The following is a 16,724-nucleotide window of genomic DNA, read 5'->3' as shown; positions in this document are numbered from 1 at the left end:
TCAACAACAATAACAACAAAGTCCAGTCCCCAAATTTAAAACGGGCAGAAACTCAAGGACTTCTCTATGGCTATGGGATTCAATCTGTGGGTCATGACCCCTCTAGGGGTTGAACTACCCTTTCACATGAGTTGCATATCTGATATTTATATTACAATTCATAACAATAGCAGAATTACAGATATGAAGTAGCAACAAAAATTATTTTATGGTTGGGGTCACCTCAACATGAGGAGCTATATTAAAAGATCACAGCACTAGGAAAGTTGAGAACCACGACTCTACAAGGATATGTAAATGAAGAACACATGAAAAGATTGGTCAATATTAAGAAAACAAAACTCAGAACATACATTCCATACCCAAGCAGGACAGCAACTTAAAAGACACTGGAGTCAACCAGATTCTTCAGCAGCAAGAGGCAGCAGAGACGACCAGAGGTTTTGGCCCTCATGTCAAAGTACAAAACAATCCCAGGACAGAAACTGAGAGTAGAAAGTATTTAAAATCAGGAACCTTTAACATGTAGCTGGGGAAAATATAAAATAGTTCAGAAATTGTGGAAACAAGCTTAGCAAATCTGAAAGGTAAATGTAGAATAACCATGACTATACTGCAATCCTGCTTACTTGTATACACATGAAACAACTGAAAACAGTGCTTAATCCATACATTACACATGTTCACAACAGTGTTTCTTCCAAATAGTCAAAAGGTTCAAATGGCCTACATAATTGAGTGAAAAACGAAATTGTACTATATGTTAACTAAAACAGTATTTAGTAATTAAAAACAAGTTGATACATGCTACAACATGAACCCCCCCCCGCCTCCAAAAAAAGTAGTAAGCTAAGTAAAAGAAGCCAGAAACAAATTATAAAATATACAGACCAGGAAACACATATAGACAGAACATTGACTGGCAATTGCTGTGGAGGAGAAATAGAAACTTCGTAACAGATAATAAATTTTACATGGTATAATGGAGGTATCCTGAAATTGGAGATTGTGAATATATAATTTTAACTATAACTAACATTTCAAAATGCATATTACAGGGCATGGAAATGGACATCTATGGCTCATACACTCAGAAAGCTGAAGCAGAAGGATAGGTTCAAAGCTAGCCTGGGCTACAGAGCAAGACCTTGTCTTAAAAAAGAAAAAGGAACAATTGAAACAAAATTCCTGGGCTGGAGAGATGGCTCAGCAGTTAAGAGCACTGACTGCTGTTCCAGAGGTCCTGAGTTCAATTCCCAGCAGCCACATGGTGGCTCACACCATCTGTAATGGGATCTGATGCCCTCTTCTGGTGTGTCTGAAGACAGCCACAGTGTACTCATACATGTAAAGGGAATAAATAATTCTTTAAAAAACAAAAAAGTTCCTACTATGCCAACAAAAGAAACAGAATACCAAAAACGTAACTAATCCATTAAATGCAAGTTTAAAAACAAATAAGACAATTAGAAAAATGATGGTTTAATCATGTCAATATCTACATTTAGATGTGTCTGTGTATGTGTACACTACATAATAACAAATCACTAGTCACACATGACTATTGTACACTTGAATGATGATATATTCAAAATATAGCACCCACTGAATTTATTTTGTAAAGGTAAAATACCATTAACAACTTTACACTGAGTTCATGTTGAAATGATAGTATACTCAGTCAAGATACATTATAAAAATGTGAATTGCTTTTTTCACATCTTTAAAATTGCTTCAAAATTTAAAAGTATTTCAATCTTCCTATCAAAAATTCTAAATGATAAGAAACAAAATGGAGCATATAGCTCAGTAATAGAACACTTATCTGCTGTGTGAGGCCCAGAAGTCAGTATCATGCACAAGAGAGGAAGAGGGAAGGAGGGAGGGAAGGAGGGAGGGAAAGAAAGAGAGAGGGAGGCCAAACAGTTCTGCATCCATAGTTTGAAATTTTAACACATATCCTTCAGCACTTGAAATAACTAGCACAAGGAAATGACAAATGCAGTAACTCAACATCTTGATCGATGACTGAACCCCAGGCACCACACCCATCAGGTACAGCACAGACTCCTTAAACCACTCACTCTCCTCACCATGACAGACCTTAAGGTGGACCATGACTTTAGTTCAAAAGAATGAAGCTGCAGATTGTACTGCTGAGCTACATAAATATTAATGAGAGAGTAACTAGAAGGTCCTGGTTCCATGCATGACATAGGAGGCTCCCTCGTGTATCTCCCACTAATAAACTATCGCAAATGGGCAGAACATATGGAGCAGCTATGAAGGACTCTCTTTAAAAAGTAAACATTAGCAAGTGGGTGGGGGAAGAAGACCTTAACATAGTACTGAACCAACAGTGAATTTACCTTTTTATTATTCCTCCAATATCCACCAGCCGGAACTGCAGCCTGAAACCCAAAAGTGAGCATCAGTGTAGGTAAAGCCCCAGAAGAAGCCTGGTTCTAGTTCATGTTCTGTAGGGTATCTTGAAAGATGAAAACCTCATGATTTTCTTTAAATTCACTGTATTCTCTCTAAGTCATCCCATGACAAAAGTCACCCAAAACTCTGAAATAGAGGCCTTCTTCTTTACCTGGTAAAAGGAGGGTTCAAAGCCTCCCTGTTTCCACCACCCCCAGCTCCCACCCCTCATTCCTTTCGTCATTTACTCTAAGATCCAATAACATTTTCAGGTTTAAATAAAGCACTGCCTTTCTAGATGCAGGACTGAAATTAGTAGCCCTAAGAAACCACACAGCACCGATCCTTACACTGTGGGAAAGACACCAGAAGAGCAATGCTACAGAGTTACTGACTCCAGTGTTCACCTCAAGGTACAGACAGGTGGATGCCAGCTAAAGACTCTCAGAACTGAAATATAAGGCAGACCACCGACCAGATCCAGGGTAGCCACCAAGTATCATGCACAGAGTAAATCTCAATGCCATTTGCAGAGTCTTTTTTACTGAGATAGACAGTAAGCTCACACATTCACAACCCTCTTATCATAGCCTCCCCCTAAGCATTGAGATTACAGGAGTGCATCACTATGGGCATCAAAAAAATGTATCCATTATTAATGAGATTAGAATAATAATGTAGAGCCTTGTAATATGAAGTGTCAATGCCAGCCAAGTGACGGTGCTCGCCTTTAAAGCCAGCACTTGAGAGGTAGAGGCACACAAATCTCTGAGTTCGAGGCCAGTCTAATCTACAGAGCAAGTTCCATGATAGGTGGGGATACCCAGAGAAACTCTGTCTCAAAACCCAAACAAGAAAAGCAAATATGATAAACCACATTTAAATACCAAAAAGGAAGAAACTTCCTTTGTCAGGAAATGTCAATGCCAAAATGATAGTGACACTGAAATAAATTGTAAAAACTTTGATATAGCTAGAATTAAAGTGTTTAATAACTAAGGCTAAAACTCTTGAAATAAAATGTACTTGCAAAGAAACAAAGAAGTGGAAATGTAAGAACTGAAAATAAGACGTTTAAAATTCATTTAATGGATGAAAACAGTAGCAAAATAAAGATTGAAGGCATAAAAGCAAAAAACGTCAACAAAATACGAACAAAACCCAACAACATGTAGCTATGGAAAATCAGTCTAAAGATATTTGATACTTTGCTCTAGGCCTTGTGGGACCTGACTGTCCATCTTCCCTTTAGTTCTATGAGCTATCTCTACCCTTCAATAGTTGACCATCCTTACCTAAGGGGAATTAGGCAATTTGACATTTGAAACTAGAAGCAACTTTGATGAAGACACATAATTCTCAAGAGCTTATAACTTCATAGAAAACATGAAATTTAAAAATCTAGCCACATTTTAACATTTTAAAGTGTTCTACGGTGTTCTTTTTGTAATGTGTGTGTGGGGGGGGGGGTGTGTGGGTGTTTTGCCTCCACGTATGTCTATGTGTGCCTGGTGTCCATGGAGGGCAGAAGAAGGCACTGGCTCCCCTGGAACTAGAGTTACAGATGCTTGTGTGTAGTCATGTGGGTTCTGGGATCGAAGACCAGGTCTTCTACAAGAGCAGCAAAGTGCTCTTAAACAGAGTCATCTCTGTCTGCTTGTTTGTCTCAGAAACAGGGCCTGTCTGTTCTTTAACTTGCTATGTAGGTCAAGCGGGCCTGACTCACTAAGACCCTGGACTCTTCCAGACTGCTGGGATTAAAGATGTGCACCACCATTCCTCCTCAATCCCCACATCCTAACATTTATAAACGTTTAGACAGCAGCAGACAAAGCCCTGCATGGATGCTGCTCACCTGACTTCAATACTTGGGAAGCAGAAGGATTAGCACATTCAAGGCCAGTACAGGCTACAAAAGAAAGGACATGAAGAGAAAGACAATGCTACCCAAATTAGGATTAAACTGTTGCTAGCTTGATATGACCACAGAAGTCACCTGTCCTTTATTATCATCTTAGGAAGCCATGCCTACTTTAGGACACATGAATTATTACACAACTAACAGGAAACTTTTTAAATTTCTTTTTCTTATTATTTTTGATTTAATATGTGTGTGTGTGTGTGTGTGTGTGTGTGTGTGTGTGTGTGTGTGTGTGTGTGTGTGTGTGTGCGCGCGCGCGCGTACATTGTAGCTGTCTTCAGATACACCAGAAGAGGGCATTAGATCCCATTACAGATGGTTGTGAGCCACCATGTGGTTGCTGGGAGTTGAACTAGGACATCTGGAAGAGCAGTCAGTGCGCTTAATCACTGAGCCATCTCTCCAGCCCAGAAAACTTTTTAAAGACAGAGATCTCATGTATCCTAGGTTGGCCTAGAACTCACTATATAGCCAATGAGAACCTTGAACTCCTCTGACCTTCCCTGCCCACACTTCCCTAGTTTTGGGAATTCTTACAGTAAACTTATCCAAGTGCCAGATATAATTTATGTTAATACAAATAAAAGTAAAACATAGCATTAGGTAATTAAGAAAATTGGAATGCTGATATAAAAAATTATTTTCATATATGCTAGGGTTCTTATTTCTTGCCAGTGGCTTTTAATATCTTTTGTTTTCTGAACTAAAACAGAACAGTGAAAATGTTTTTATAGAAAGTTGAAAAAAAATCTATGTATTAATTTGCTTTGGGTCATTCTAGTCTCTCTGGTAAGCTCATAATTAGGAAGGCCTTTTTAGGGCTGTGTTCTAGTCTCATAGGTGCAAAGCTACTCCATATCTGGAAAATCTAAATTCATATGTGAGGAGGTTGTGCTTTTAAAGCATATTATTTACACAATTCACTGGAATGGCCCCTCTGCAATCTGGGCAGCTCTCTTATGCAATTACGTACTTAGGAACCCTCCTCTGCACAGCCGTGGAAATTCAAGTAAGAATAATTTACTGATTATGCACCGTTATTAGAATTTTAAAGCATTTGTTTGTTCAAAATTCTAGTTTATCAGATGGTTATAACTGACTAATTGTGTCCTTAATAAATAATAATGAACAAATGCTTCCGAAGGTAGCCAGACTTAAGCTATAATGCTCTAAGGGTACTGCTTCCCTCCCTCCTATTAAGAAGATCCCCCGCTTCTATCTACCCAAGCTTTGTGGTGGAATTAACAACTGGGATTCTAAACATCTGTATTAGAATACTGACTTCAATTACAGTTGCAGAACTGTATCTGTAAGGAACTGTTAGAAACATTTTAACAGTGAAGAAGCTAGGGAGCACAGAAATTAAGACTGTCCAATTTGAAAGAATAAAATAAGAACTATTTTTTAAAATTAGATAAAATATTAAACACTAGCAGACAACAGGGCATCATAGCACTATCTAGAGTCTGAATATTTTCAATACTAAAAGTCTTTTTGGGGCTGTGGATGTAGGTCATTTGGAAAACTTGTTTGCCTATGTGGCAAAGTGTGGCAAAGCATTTCTCTGCAATGGAAAATGGCTGCCTCTTCTGTGGTTTCCTATAGTCCCAACCCAGTTTTCTTTCTCTGTTTTCTCTTCTCTTCATTCCTTCCCTGTCTTCCATCTCTCAGAAGTGCACAGCCCGACTTTCCTAGTGAGAACTGTGATCGTTCCCAGCGCCTTGAGCAGTGGCACACACCTGTAACCCCAAACAGGAGAAGAGGGGAAGGATGATCGGAAAGTCAAGGTCTGCTTCAGCTTTATGGTAAGTTCCAGGCCAGTGTGGGATACATGAGCTCCTTTTCATTTAAAAAAAAAAAAAAAAAGCTGCCTTTTAGTCCCAACACTCAGGAGGCAGAAGCAGATGGCAAATCTCTGTGAATTTGAGGCGAGCCTGGACTACATAGTGAGTTCTGGGTCTGAGCTACATAGTGAGATCCATCTTCTTTCCCCAACTCCCTCTCTCTAGAGTGAATGTGCACGCGCACATGCACACACACACACACACACACACACACACACACACACACACACTTTTTAATACACATGTACAGGAAAACGAGCTTAATGAATAAATTTATACACAGAAGTAGATAGTATCTTATTTTTCCTACAAGAAAATAAAGTCTTTATTCACATTTTCTTTGCTATGCCATTTAAAAATCACCTGCTTTGGATTCCTGTGTTTTTTAAGTGCTCATTTTCTCATAGAAAAACTGCAATTACCTCAAATTACAAAATTTTTTGTTTAATAACCACAAAAGATTATTTGGTCACATTTGGAATTTCACTGTATGAAAATCAAGTTTAAAAAAATCAAATCAAGCCAGGCAATGGTGGTACACACCTTTAATCCCAGCACTTGAGAGGCAGAGGCAGGCGAATTTCTGTGAGTTTGGGCCAGCCTAGTCTGCAAAGTGAGTTCCAGGACAACCAAGACTGCAGAGAAACTGTCTTGAAAAAAAAAAAAAAATCGAGTCACATCTCATTTCTATAAGCCACAAAGAATTGTCCAAATTTCTTATTGCCCTAAACTTTACTGCATTAAATATTACTTGAGGGCTGGAGAGATGGCTCGGTGGTTAAGAACACTGACTGCTCTTCCAGAGGTCCTGAGTTCAAATCCCAGCAACCACATGGTGGCTCCCAACCATCTGTAATGGGATCCAATGTCTTTTTCTGGTGTGTCTCAGCAACAGTGTACCCACATACATGAAATAAATCTTTTTTTTTTTCTTTTTTTCGGAGCTGGGGACCGAACCCAGGGCCTTGCGCTTCCTAGGCAAGCACTCTACCGCTGAGCTAAATCCCCAACCCCATGAAATAAATCTTAAAGAACATATTACTTGAAGTAAGTAGGCCAACAGCTTAAGGTTTAGAAACGAGAGTTGGCTTCCTATACACACACTTCCAAGGATGACAGTTCTCACGAGGAAGGTCACACGGGATGCATTTCTGAGAGATGGAAGACAGGAAAGGAGTGAAAAGGGGAGAACACAGAAGAGGAAAACTGGGTTGTAAACACAGGAAACAGTAGAAGAGGCAGCAGTCTTCCATTGCAGAGAATCGCTTTGCCACTGCTGAGCTGACACACCTGTTCACAGCCATATTACCATGACCCCATAAAGGCTGCTGCCGTGCTAATAAACCTGAGGACAGGCTGGCTACCATATCGGACTCTTATCTCCCCCTTATTGTGTTAAGTAGGCACAACTTATGAGCAACTCCTTCATGGGGAAGCTGGGGAAGCTCGAAAGGTCTCGTCTAAAGAGAATGCCTGCTCATGAAAGGGTCACCTAGCATCAAACAGTATCTCGATGACTGTAAACCAAGCCCCCCAGCTCTCTCAGGTGCTCCTTAACTTTTATGGAGAAAAGAAAATTATCTACTCATTAGAAAGAAAGTAAGTGGTTATATAAATAAAGACAAGCATGTTGCACCTGATTTCCTGGGTACCACAGAGAAAAGAACTCATTTTCAGCAATGTTTACCCCACTATCTGCAAATAGCTGACTGATTGGCAGCTACAATATACGAAATAAATAACCATCTCAAAGACCAAGTGTCATGTTCCATGGTAAGTAACAAATATGAACATAATCCAACCTCCCCATCCGGGGTGTGGAATCCAGCAGGAGAACAGACTTATTGGCTCTCTGATTGTCTGATGTGTAGTGAGGACATTTGCTGTGATTCTGTGGTTATTACTGAGGTTAGATAGGAAAATCTCCTCTCTCTCAGGACATTAGTATTAAGAGTTACATATTCACGAGAAGGATAGAAAATGAGTATTTCTGAAGCAAGTGAAATGTGACAGCAAAGTGTGAGGTGGAGAGTGAGTATACCTAATAACCTTTCTTCAAGGAAAATAAAGAACTCGTCTTACAATCCAGTCTATAATAACCCAGGATGCAAAATAGCGCACTTCAAATACATATCCTGTTTATCATCTACTTTCAGAAAGCCAATTTAAAAACCTGCATCAGATGTTAATATAAAGTATTTTCACAGTTTTACAAACTACATTTAAAAGATCCTCTTCCGACATACACCAAACAGCTCTCTAATTAGACGTAAGACCTGCCCAAATGAAAGAAATCATACCCAGTACTGGAAACCTACCCAACTGCCCAGCACTGAGTCTCGGATCTTAGAGGAGAAGCAACAACTGTCACTAAACCAGCATAATCCCTGACTACATCTAAATATGTCTGCATACCCACAGAAGTCTAGGCCTCACCCCTCACCCTCAGCCCTCACCCCGGAAATTCTCTTTGCAATAGATGAAGACCATTAACAAAAAACTACAATTCATCAAATGCAGAGTCGTACTCCTCCAACTTAGGGTCAAGGGAGTTTGCTGTGCGATTCTGAGTTCTAGTAACTAAGTCAGAAGCTGCAACCATGAAGTCTCACCAGCATGGCTGCATATACATGGCCTGAATAAGGAAGATACCAACAGACATGTAACGTGGATAGGGAAAGCTCGCAGGGCTTCAGTCCTACACAAAGAACTACAGGGAACTAGGGAATGCTGAGATCAGGAGAAATAGTCTTCCTCAGGAAAGAGCTTACCACCTGGTTAGTCCTGAAATAATACACGAGCAGATGTTTTCTGTGTTTAGGAATACACACACAGACACAGACACACACACAGACACACACACACACACACACACACACACACACACACACACACACGTGTGTTATAACTGTTTGTTTGTTTGTTTGTTTTTTTAAAGAGGCTATGAATTTGAATAGAGAGGTTTACAAAGAAAGGAGGGAAGGAAGCAAGCAAGCAAGCTGGTTGTAGCATACGTCCACAATACCAGCATTTCAAAGTGGAAAGACAAGGATCAAAAGTTTAAGGGTGCTGGCTGTACAGGTATATGTCTTTAATCTCAGCAATCAGGGATGCAGAGGCAAATAGATCTCTGTGAGTTCGAGAACAGCCTGGTTTACATAGTGAGTTCCAGGACAGCCAAAGCTTCATAGTGAGACCCTGCCTTAGAACCTAATCCTCCTCCCCCTCAAAAAGTTCAAGGCTGTCCTAGCCTTTAATTTCAGCACAGCACTCAGGAGGCAAAAGCAGGCAGATCTTTGTGAGTCAGAGGCCATACTAAGTTCCAGACCAGGCAGGACTGGGGAGGTGGGGGACTGGGGGTTGTGGGGGGAGGAGAACAAGAGACAGGAGAGAATTCAAGAACCTTGGCTATGTGAGACTGTCTAAATTATAAGTAGAAATTCAAAGCTGGGCAATGTTGGTGCACTCAGGAGACATAAGCAGAAGAGGCACTGCAAGTTCAAGGCTAGCCTGGTCCTCACAGGAAATTCCAGGTGAGGCAGAGCTTATGAAGACTTTTTTAATTGATTCCAAAAAAAAAAAAAAAAACTTTCACAAAATATACACACATACTCTCACACACAAAGACATAAATGGTTCTCTTTCTTGGGAAGTCTGTACCAAGTTTTGGGCATGTACTGTCCTTTTCCAGAGAGAAAGAGCAAGAGAGATCACTTAGGCACCTTCTCCTAAATCTGAAGCAAATACAACTCTTTATTTCTATTTAAAACCTAACTTTGCTTCAACAACAATAGTACAAACATAAACTGTATCCAAGGGTAAGAGGGATGACATTAAAGTAGGCAGTTCCAGCTCAGGTAATGTTCAATTATTTGCAATGATATTGGTGAAAACAAGAGCATTTTAGATGTGAATTTTTAGAAAAATAATCTACAGTTTTATGGATATTTACAGCATGTGTCTGTGCCTAGTCTTGCAGAACTCCATCTCATTTGTAATATAAACTGCTCTTAAAGTACTTTAATACATTGTAACTGGGCAACTTTGTACACGGTACCTACAAAGCAGCAGAGATCAATACTCTAATACAGACATGCCAATTCCATTACCACAGAGACCTGTGCAAGCAGCCAGCTGCGGAACAAAGAGCGCAGCGTCCATCAGGATTATTCCTGACACGTCTCACTCTGCTGGATGAAGCATGTTTGCTTTGATGCATGAATAAAAGTCGTAAAAGAAATAATGACATTTAAAATTACACTTAACCTTTGATTACAAAGTTTGAAAGACAGAAATAAATTTAATTTTTTACACACATTAAGATGCTTATATTTTACCACCAAATCTATCTGTTCATATGCAGTCAAAATGCTGCATCTAACGTTTTATAAACTGCCATGACCATAGACATTTGTGTTACGGTTTACCACTCATGACTAAAATGTTACAAGGAAGATGAAAAGGAATGAAAACTAAGCACTAGCTGAGAAATGAAGAAAAGGAAATGGGAGAAAGTAATACTTAAAATATCATTTTAGGAATAAAAATGTCTAACTGATTTCTTTCTAAGTTTGTCAACAACATGAATAAGACTCACTCACAGCCTTTTCATACGGTTACTACATGCACCTTTCCTTTGTTCCATTTTTCTATGATCTGAGACAACACAGTTAAAATATAATCAGAAAGAACCAAGAGTCATCTGTATACAATGATACTAGCAACTCGAGGCACCAGACTTAGCTTGTGTCTAAACCATATCCCCCACCTTTTATTTCACTTACTTTCAACAAACTAAAACTGTAATCCATCCTTTCTCAACCAGCCTTAATCATCTCACACTATGGTTACTATGACAACAGGATGCAGCTTATCTGTGCTGTTTTCATTTTCCCCATTTGATTTGCCATAACAACACAGTCATTCTGCTTTCTCCAACGTGTAACAACTTTGTTTTAGGGTTGTGCTCTTAAGGACACTGGATTTCCCTATAAAGAAATCAAATAATGGAATTTATATAGAAATTTTAATTAAATATCTAGTACCCAATTTTAAAATCTTGGTGGAAGAGTTACTTTCATTAAGTACTTTTATCATATAAAACCAAACAACATCTAGAGGCTGGAGAGATGGTTCAGTAGTTAAGAAAACTGCCTGCTCTTCCAGAGGACCCAGGATTTGATTCCAAACAAACACACGGTAGTTAACTAACCATCGACAACTCCTGTTCCAGTGGCTCCCACAGCCTCTCCTGGTGTGCATGTGCTATACAGAGGCAAAACTCCCACACACATAAAAAAGATGGTATTTTTAAAATCTAATTTAATGTTTTTTAATTAAAATACTTTAAAATAAATAAGCAGAATTAACATCTATCTTGTCAAACCTAGTTTACAGGTAGCAGTGACTGGTTTTGGTACATAGTTCTCCGATCAAAACATAGCAACACCACTACAATTGTGAGCTGTAATAGAGTGTCCAGTAATACCTGGCCCAAGTAGAAGAATCAAGAATAAAATCAGGTAAAGGGCTGGAGAGTTGGTTCTGCAGTTAGAGTCCAGGAAAAAGACAAGCATAGTGGTATACACCTTCAATCCCAGCACTCTGAGTCTAAGTCCAGCCTGGTCTACAGATCAAGTTCCAGGGCATCCAGAGCTATACATAGGAGGAAAAAAAAAGAATTGGGGGATGGAGAAGGGTGTGTGTGGGAAGGGAAGGGGAAGAGATCCAGGAGACTAACGGCTCTCTTCGGATTTCTGCCTATGCCAGGAATATATATATGCTGCAGGTGCATACACACAAATAAAACACTTATACACATAAAATAAATAAATCTATATTTTTCTTCTAAGTAAAAAAGAAATAGTTCTAAATCCTTTGCTGTGCTAATCCAACTTCACTTGCTGTAAGTACCACAGAGACAGCAGTGGGCCTTTTACTTGCTAACTGCCATTTAACTTCACAATCAAGGTTTTCTATGGTAGGACCACCCTGCAGAAACTTAGTTTAAATACTTTTATGGCATAACTAGTGTTTACAAAAGCTCACTCATAAGAAAAACACTCAAAAAGGTCAAAGAAAAGGCAGTTTCTGTTCAAAATTGGTAACATAAAATTATAATCAGATTTTGAGGCTGACAAGACGGTTCAGAAAGTAAAGGTGCTTGCTGCCAAGCCAACACACTGAGTTTGATCCCTGGTTCTTACAACGGTGGAAGGAGAGAACCAACCTCTCCAGCTGTCCTCTGATTTCCACATGCACATTCATACCCCATATGTGTACAGAGGCAGAAGAAACAAATGAAGGAAGGAACTGGTATGTTTTTTTAAGATGTATCATGAAATTGGATCCCTTATCAGTACACAAAAATAAAGCACCCCCCAACAGTCCTATAAAGTCACATTCACATGAGCAGTAAGACACACATACTTACTGCTCACAAATAAAACATAAATAACGCTCCTATTTAAAAACATGCAAATGCTACTAAATTCCCATTAGTTCCCTGCAGGCATAGAGAAGATTATTTATAATATTGTACTATTTTTGCTAGAGAGAATTTTCACATATTAACAAGGCACATTTTAATTTTAATCACAGCTTATATAATTCAATAAAATTTGTAGAATGCAATGAACTGAAAATTACAATTTACTTAACCAAACCTGAGTATGAAAAAACAAATTTAAGGTTCTTCACAACAATCATTTCCTCAAGCTCATTTGCCATTTTACTGTTTGTTTGGTTAGCTTGGTTTTCGTGTGTGTGTGTGTGTGTGTGTGTGTGTGTGTGTGTGTGTGTGTGTGTATATGTGCGCGCGCACGCGCGCGCGCACGCATGTGCGTGTGGAGCTGGTGTTATATCCTGAGCCACCCCTCACGATGCTGAGGACCTAAGCCATCAGCTGGAAGAACAGCAAGTCCTCTGAAAGAGCAGAGCCCTCTCTCCAGCCCGGTCTGATTTTAAGATAAGGTCTCACTCTGTATCCCAAACAAACCAGAAAATTCACCATGTGGCAAAAGTGTACAAGTGGTGGTGGTTTTTTCTAATTTCCATAATTACAAATTGACAATGGTTCCCATGGTCTGGTGTTGGATGACCTTGTGTCACTTATCTAACAGGTGTGTAGAATACTAAAGTGCCCCAACACAAATGGGTGACAAGTGAACCCGTGTTACCCATTCTCTTTCAGTTGAAAACAAATGAAAAGCTCTGTTGTGGGCTAGGGAGGCTTCTGCGTCAACCCTGGAAGCTAAGTGTGGGCACTGGCCCCAGGTAAAGCTCTGGGCATAGCTATAGGGAGAGGCAGACACAGGTAAATCAGTGCTCACTGACCTTTTAGCCTCAGCAAAGAACCAAGATCCAGGTCAGGTGAGAGTGTCACAAAACAAGTAAGGTAGGTAGGTAGACAGACAGACAGACAGACAGATGTGAAGAAATAAGGTAGTAATCAACTGAAGAAAATACTCATGGTGGTTTCTAGATGGATTCAAATTGGTTGAGTATGCACAAATACACATGTATATATGTACACACACACACGTACACACACACACACACACACACACACACACACACACACGAACTGCTTAGAATGGGTGCTCAAAATAATTCAGATGGCTTAAAAGGCTATTGATTTAGATAGCAAGGTTTTTAGCTTCACTGTTGTAGAATTTAGCAAATTAAGGAACATACGAGTTTTTTCCATTTTTCTACTCTCTGAATCAACTCCAACTAATATCTGATGAATGAGGAATGTTTTATAAAGCCTGACCCATAAAAGCTGAAACCACTAAAAACAAAGGTAAATTTCTACTCTGTATTATCATAACATTTGACTTGATTAACATAAACCTTTAAAAAGCTGTTAGAGCACCACATTTTAGCACAAACATATAGTAAGCCTCTTATTACAAGATGATTAAACTTTATATATATTCCAAAGTAATAAGTTCCTAAAAAGTAGTTCTCATATTGAAAATATTTTTCTATTTTTAGAACCACTTTTCTAACTCGAACATATCTTCCAGGACTTCAAATATGTTTCTTTCAAAGTCCCATCTTAAGCTCAGAGCAACTTTGAAAGTTTGAAAGCTGCTTAGATAGAACAGAAAACTTAGAAGAAATCAAGTGCTAGAAACTTTAAAAGAGTTAGGGAGAGGGGTTTGCTTTGGTGGCCTATAATACCTTTTATCTGGGTAAGGAAGGTCCCAAGCTCAAGGCCAGCCTGGGCTATATGGTAAGACCTTGTCTCAAGAAACAGTGAGATGGCTCAGTGGGTAAGGATGTTTTCAGTTACTCTGAAAAAGCTGAGTTTGATTTCTAGGACCCACATAGTAGGAGAGAACCAACTCATACAAACTGTCTTATGACCTCCACACCTCCATGTGCAGTGACATACCGTGTGTGTGTAGACATACGCAATAAACAAGTGAAAATTTATTTTTTTAGTTTTACTTATTTGTTTGTTTGCATGACAGAAGAGGGCATCAGATCACATTATAGGTGGTCTGAGCCAGCCTGTGGTTACTAGGAATTAAACTCAGCACCTCTGGAAAGAACAACCAGTGCTCTTGAGCACTGAGCCTTCTCCAGCTCCTAGACAGCTGGGCATGGTGCTAGACACCCTAAATCCAGCATTTGGAAGGCAGAAGCAGGCAGATCTCTTAGAGTTCTAGGCCAGTCTGGTGTAAAGAGCGAGTTCCAGGTCACTATACAGTGATCTTTCTCAGAAAGTCATAAGCAGGACAATATACTGAGTTCAGAAACAAACCAATATACATCTTAAGACAGGACTTCTGATGCAGAGAACACTGCAGACCAGCAGAGAATTCAGATTCTTCCAAAAAGTAGTGTTGGAGGTCACTGATGCCTGTATGAGAAAGAAATGTGATGGAATCCCTTCCTCACACCAAATACACCCAAATTCTACTGAGATTAGAGCTGGAAATGTAAAAGGGGCTATTTTTATAAGCTTCTGATACAGAAAGCTTCAAGCCACTACAAGCTAAACACAAGGTTGAAAGACTTCCAGCCAGCCTTACACTTGGGAAATATGGCTCTAATGCAATCTGTCATCACCTGACCTTGGACTACACCCCTAAGTCTTTCTAACTCCATTGCCTTTTTTTAAATAAGAAAATATTCCTTGATACGCTTTACTGATAACCTAAAACTGTTTTTTCAAGAGGCGTGAGGGGTTTATAAGATGGAATTCTAACCAGGTCTAGGGGCAGGGTGTGCTGCTGACAGAAAAATCACACACTGCCTTTGCTGAATGAGCTAAGTGGGTGGACAGCATTCCCAGGGCTGATACCTAAGAGCATGCAGAAAAGGAGAAGAAGATAAATGTTTCCCAGTCTCCCAGACTGCAGAGTATAAATAACAGAACATGCTGACAGTGTTTAAGGCTGACCTTGATAGAATAGTTTATTTCAATCGCCCCTAGATGTAAAGTGCACTCACTGGGGTAAACTGACCTTGCTGGGCATCTGCTTGGTCATGCCATTTCTCTAATAAAACTGATAAAAGCAGACATATCCTGGAAATATCAGTAGGACAAGAATCAAAGGATTTAAGTGTGTCTATCCACATGTTCTTGACAAGAAAAATTCCATCACTGTAGACAGGGATAAATTGTGGCTGCTTGCCTGAGCAGCTAGGGGAATGAGAATATTAAGAACAGGATGTTCCAGGAAGACATTTTTCATAACCACCAGCCAAGTCATCTTTCCACCATTTTCTGTGACACTATCAAACAACACACTCAACATTTCATTAGCTTCTCAAAATGATATTTTATGATGAAGTTCAGACCATATAGTCAAACCCTTATTAAAATAGTCATAACTAGTTGTACTGAAATGATAATTATCAACAAATGATAAAAAACACAACACACACTTGGGTGATAGTTGTGCACCCCTTTAATATCAGCACTTGGGAGACAGAGACAGGTAGATCTCTGTAGCCATTCTTAGCTACTTCCCAGGTTCTTTTTCCCATCCCAACCCCCACCCTCTCTCACCCCCTATCACTAGATAAAAGAGAAAAATGGATAGAGGGGGGAGAGAGAGATTTCTAAATCTAATTTCTTTCTTCTTGTTTCTCCTTTGCTTGTAGCTGGTCTTTGCTACTTCGTGGGGTCTACTTTTTTCCACCTTTATCCCCCGCCTCTTCACTAGATAGGAGAGAAAGGAGAATGGGGGTGGGAGTGGCAGAGAGAGGGAGGGGGAGAGAGAAAGAGAGAGAGGGGGGGGAGAGAGAGAGTGGGGGGAGGGAGCTGGATCTAATTTCTTTCTTCTTGTTGCTTCTTTGAGCATGACTACTAACAAATTACAACCAACTCCCTTGAACAACCAACAGCGACCTATACTACCTATCAGGGCTCTAGCATTTACACACCCTCTGAAAAGTTCCCAGATTTCAAAACATCACACATTTGCAGAAACTATCTGCAGCTGGCAAAACTATGCCTCGGTTAGGGCATGAGGCAAATCATAGTCAACTGTTGCAAAGTCTGAAGCAGCCTCATA

General features: G+C 39.6%; 1 protein-coding gene across 23 annotated transcripts in view; it reads right to left on the bottom strand.

Moving 5' to 3' along the window:
- Window positions 1-16,724, bottom strand: part of Btrc (beta-transducin repeat containing E3 ubiquitin protein ligase) — a 168,831-nt gene that overhangs the window by 126,817 nt on the left and 25,290 nt on the right. For 11 of the 23 annotated variants that reach the window (NM_001007148.2, XM_087575254.1, XM_087575279.1 and 8 more), the window contains 1 exon segment: window positions 2,370-2,411. The exons of 8 other annotated variants lie outside the window; for them this stretch is intronic. In NM_001007148.2, the coding sequence (NP_001007149.2) occupies window positions 2,370-2,411 (42 nt within the window). 23 annotated transcript variants of the gene reach the window in all.

The sequence above is a fragment of the Rattus norvegicus genome, chromosome 1 (assembly GCF_021556685.1).
Source record: "Rattus norvegicus strain SHRSP/BbbUtx chromosome 1, alternate assembly SHRSP_T2T, whole genome shotgun sequence".
Lineage (NCBI taxonomy): Eukaryota > Metazoa > Chordata > Mammalia > Rodentia > Muridae > Rattus > Rattus norvegicus.
The sequence above is the reverse complement of the archived record's forward strand: the minus strand, read 5'-3'. Positions and strand labels throughout refer to the sequence as shown.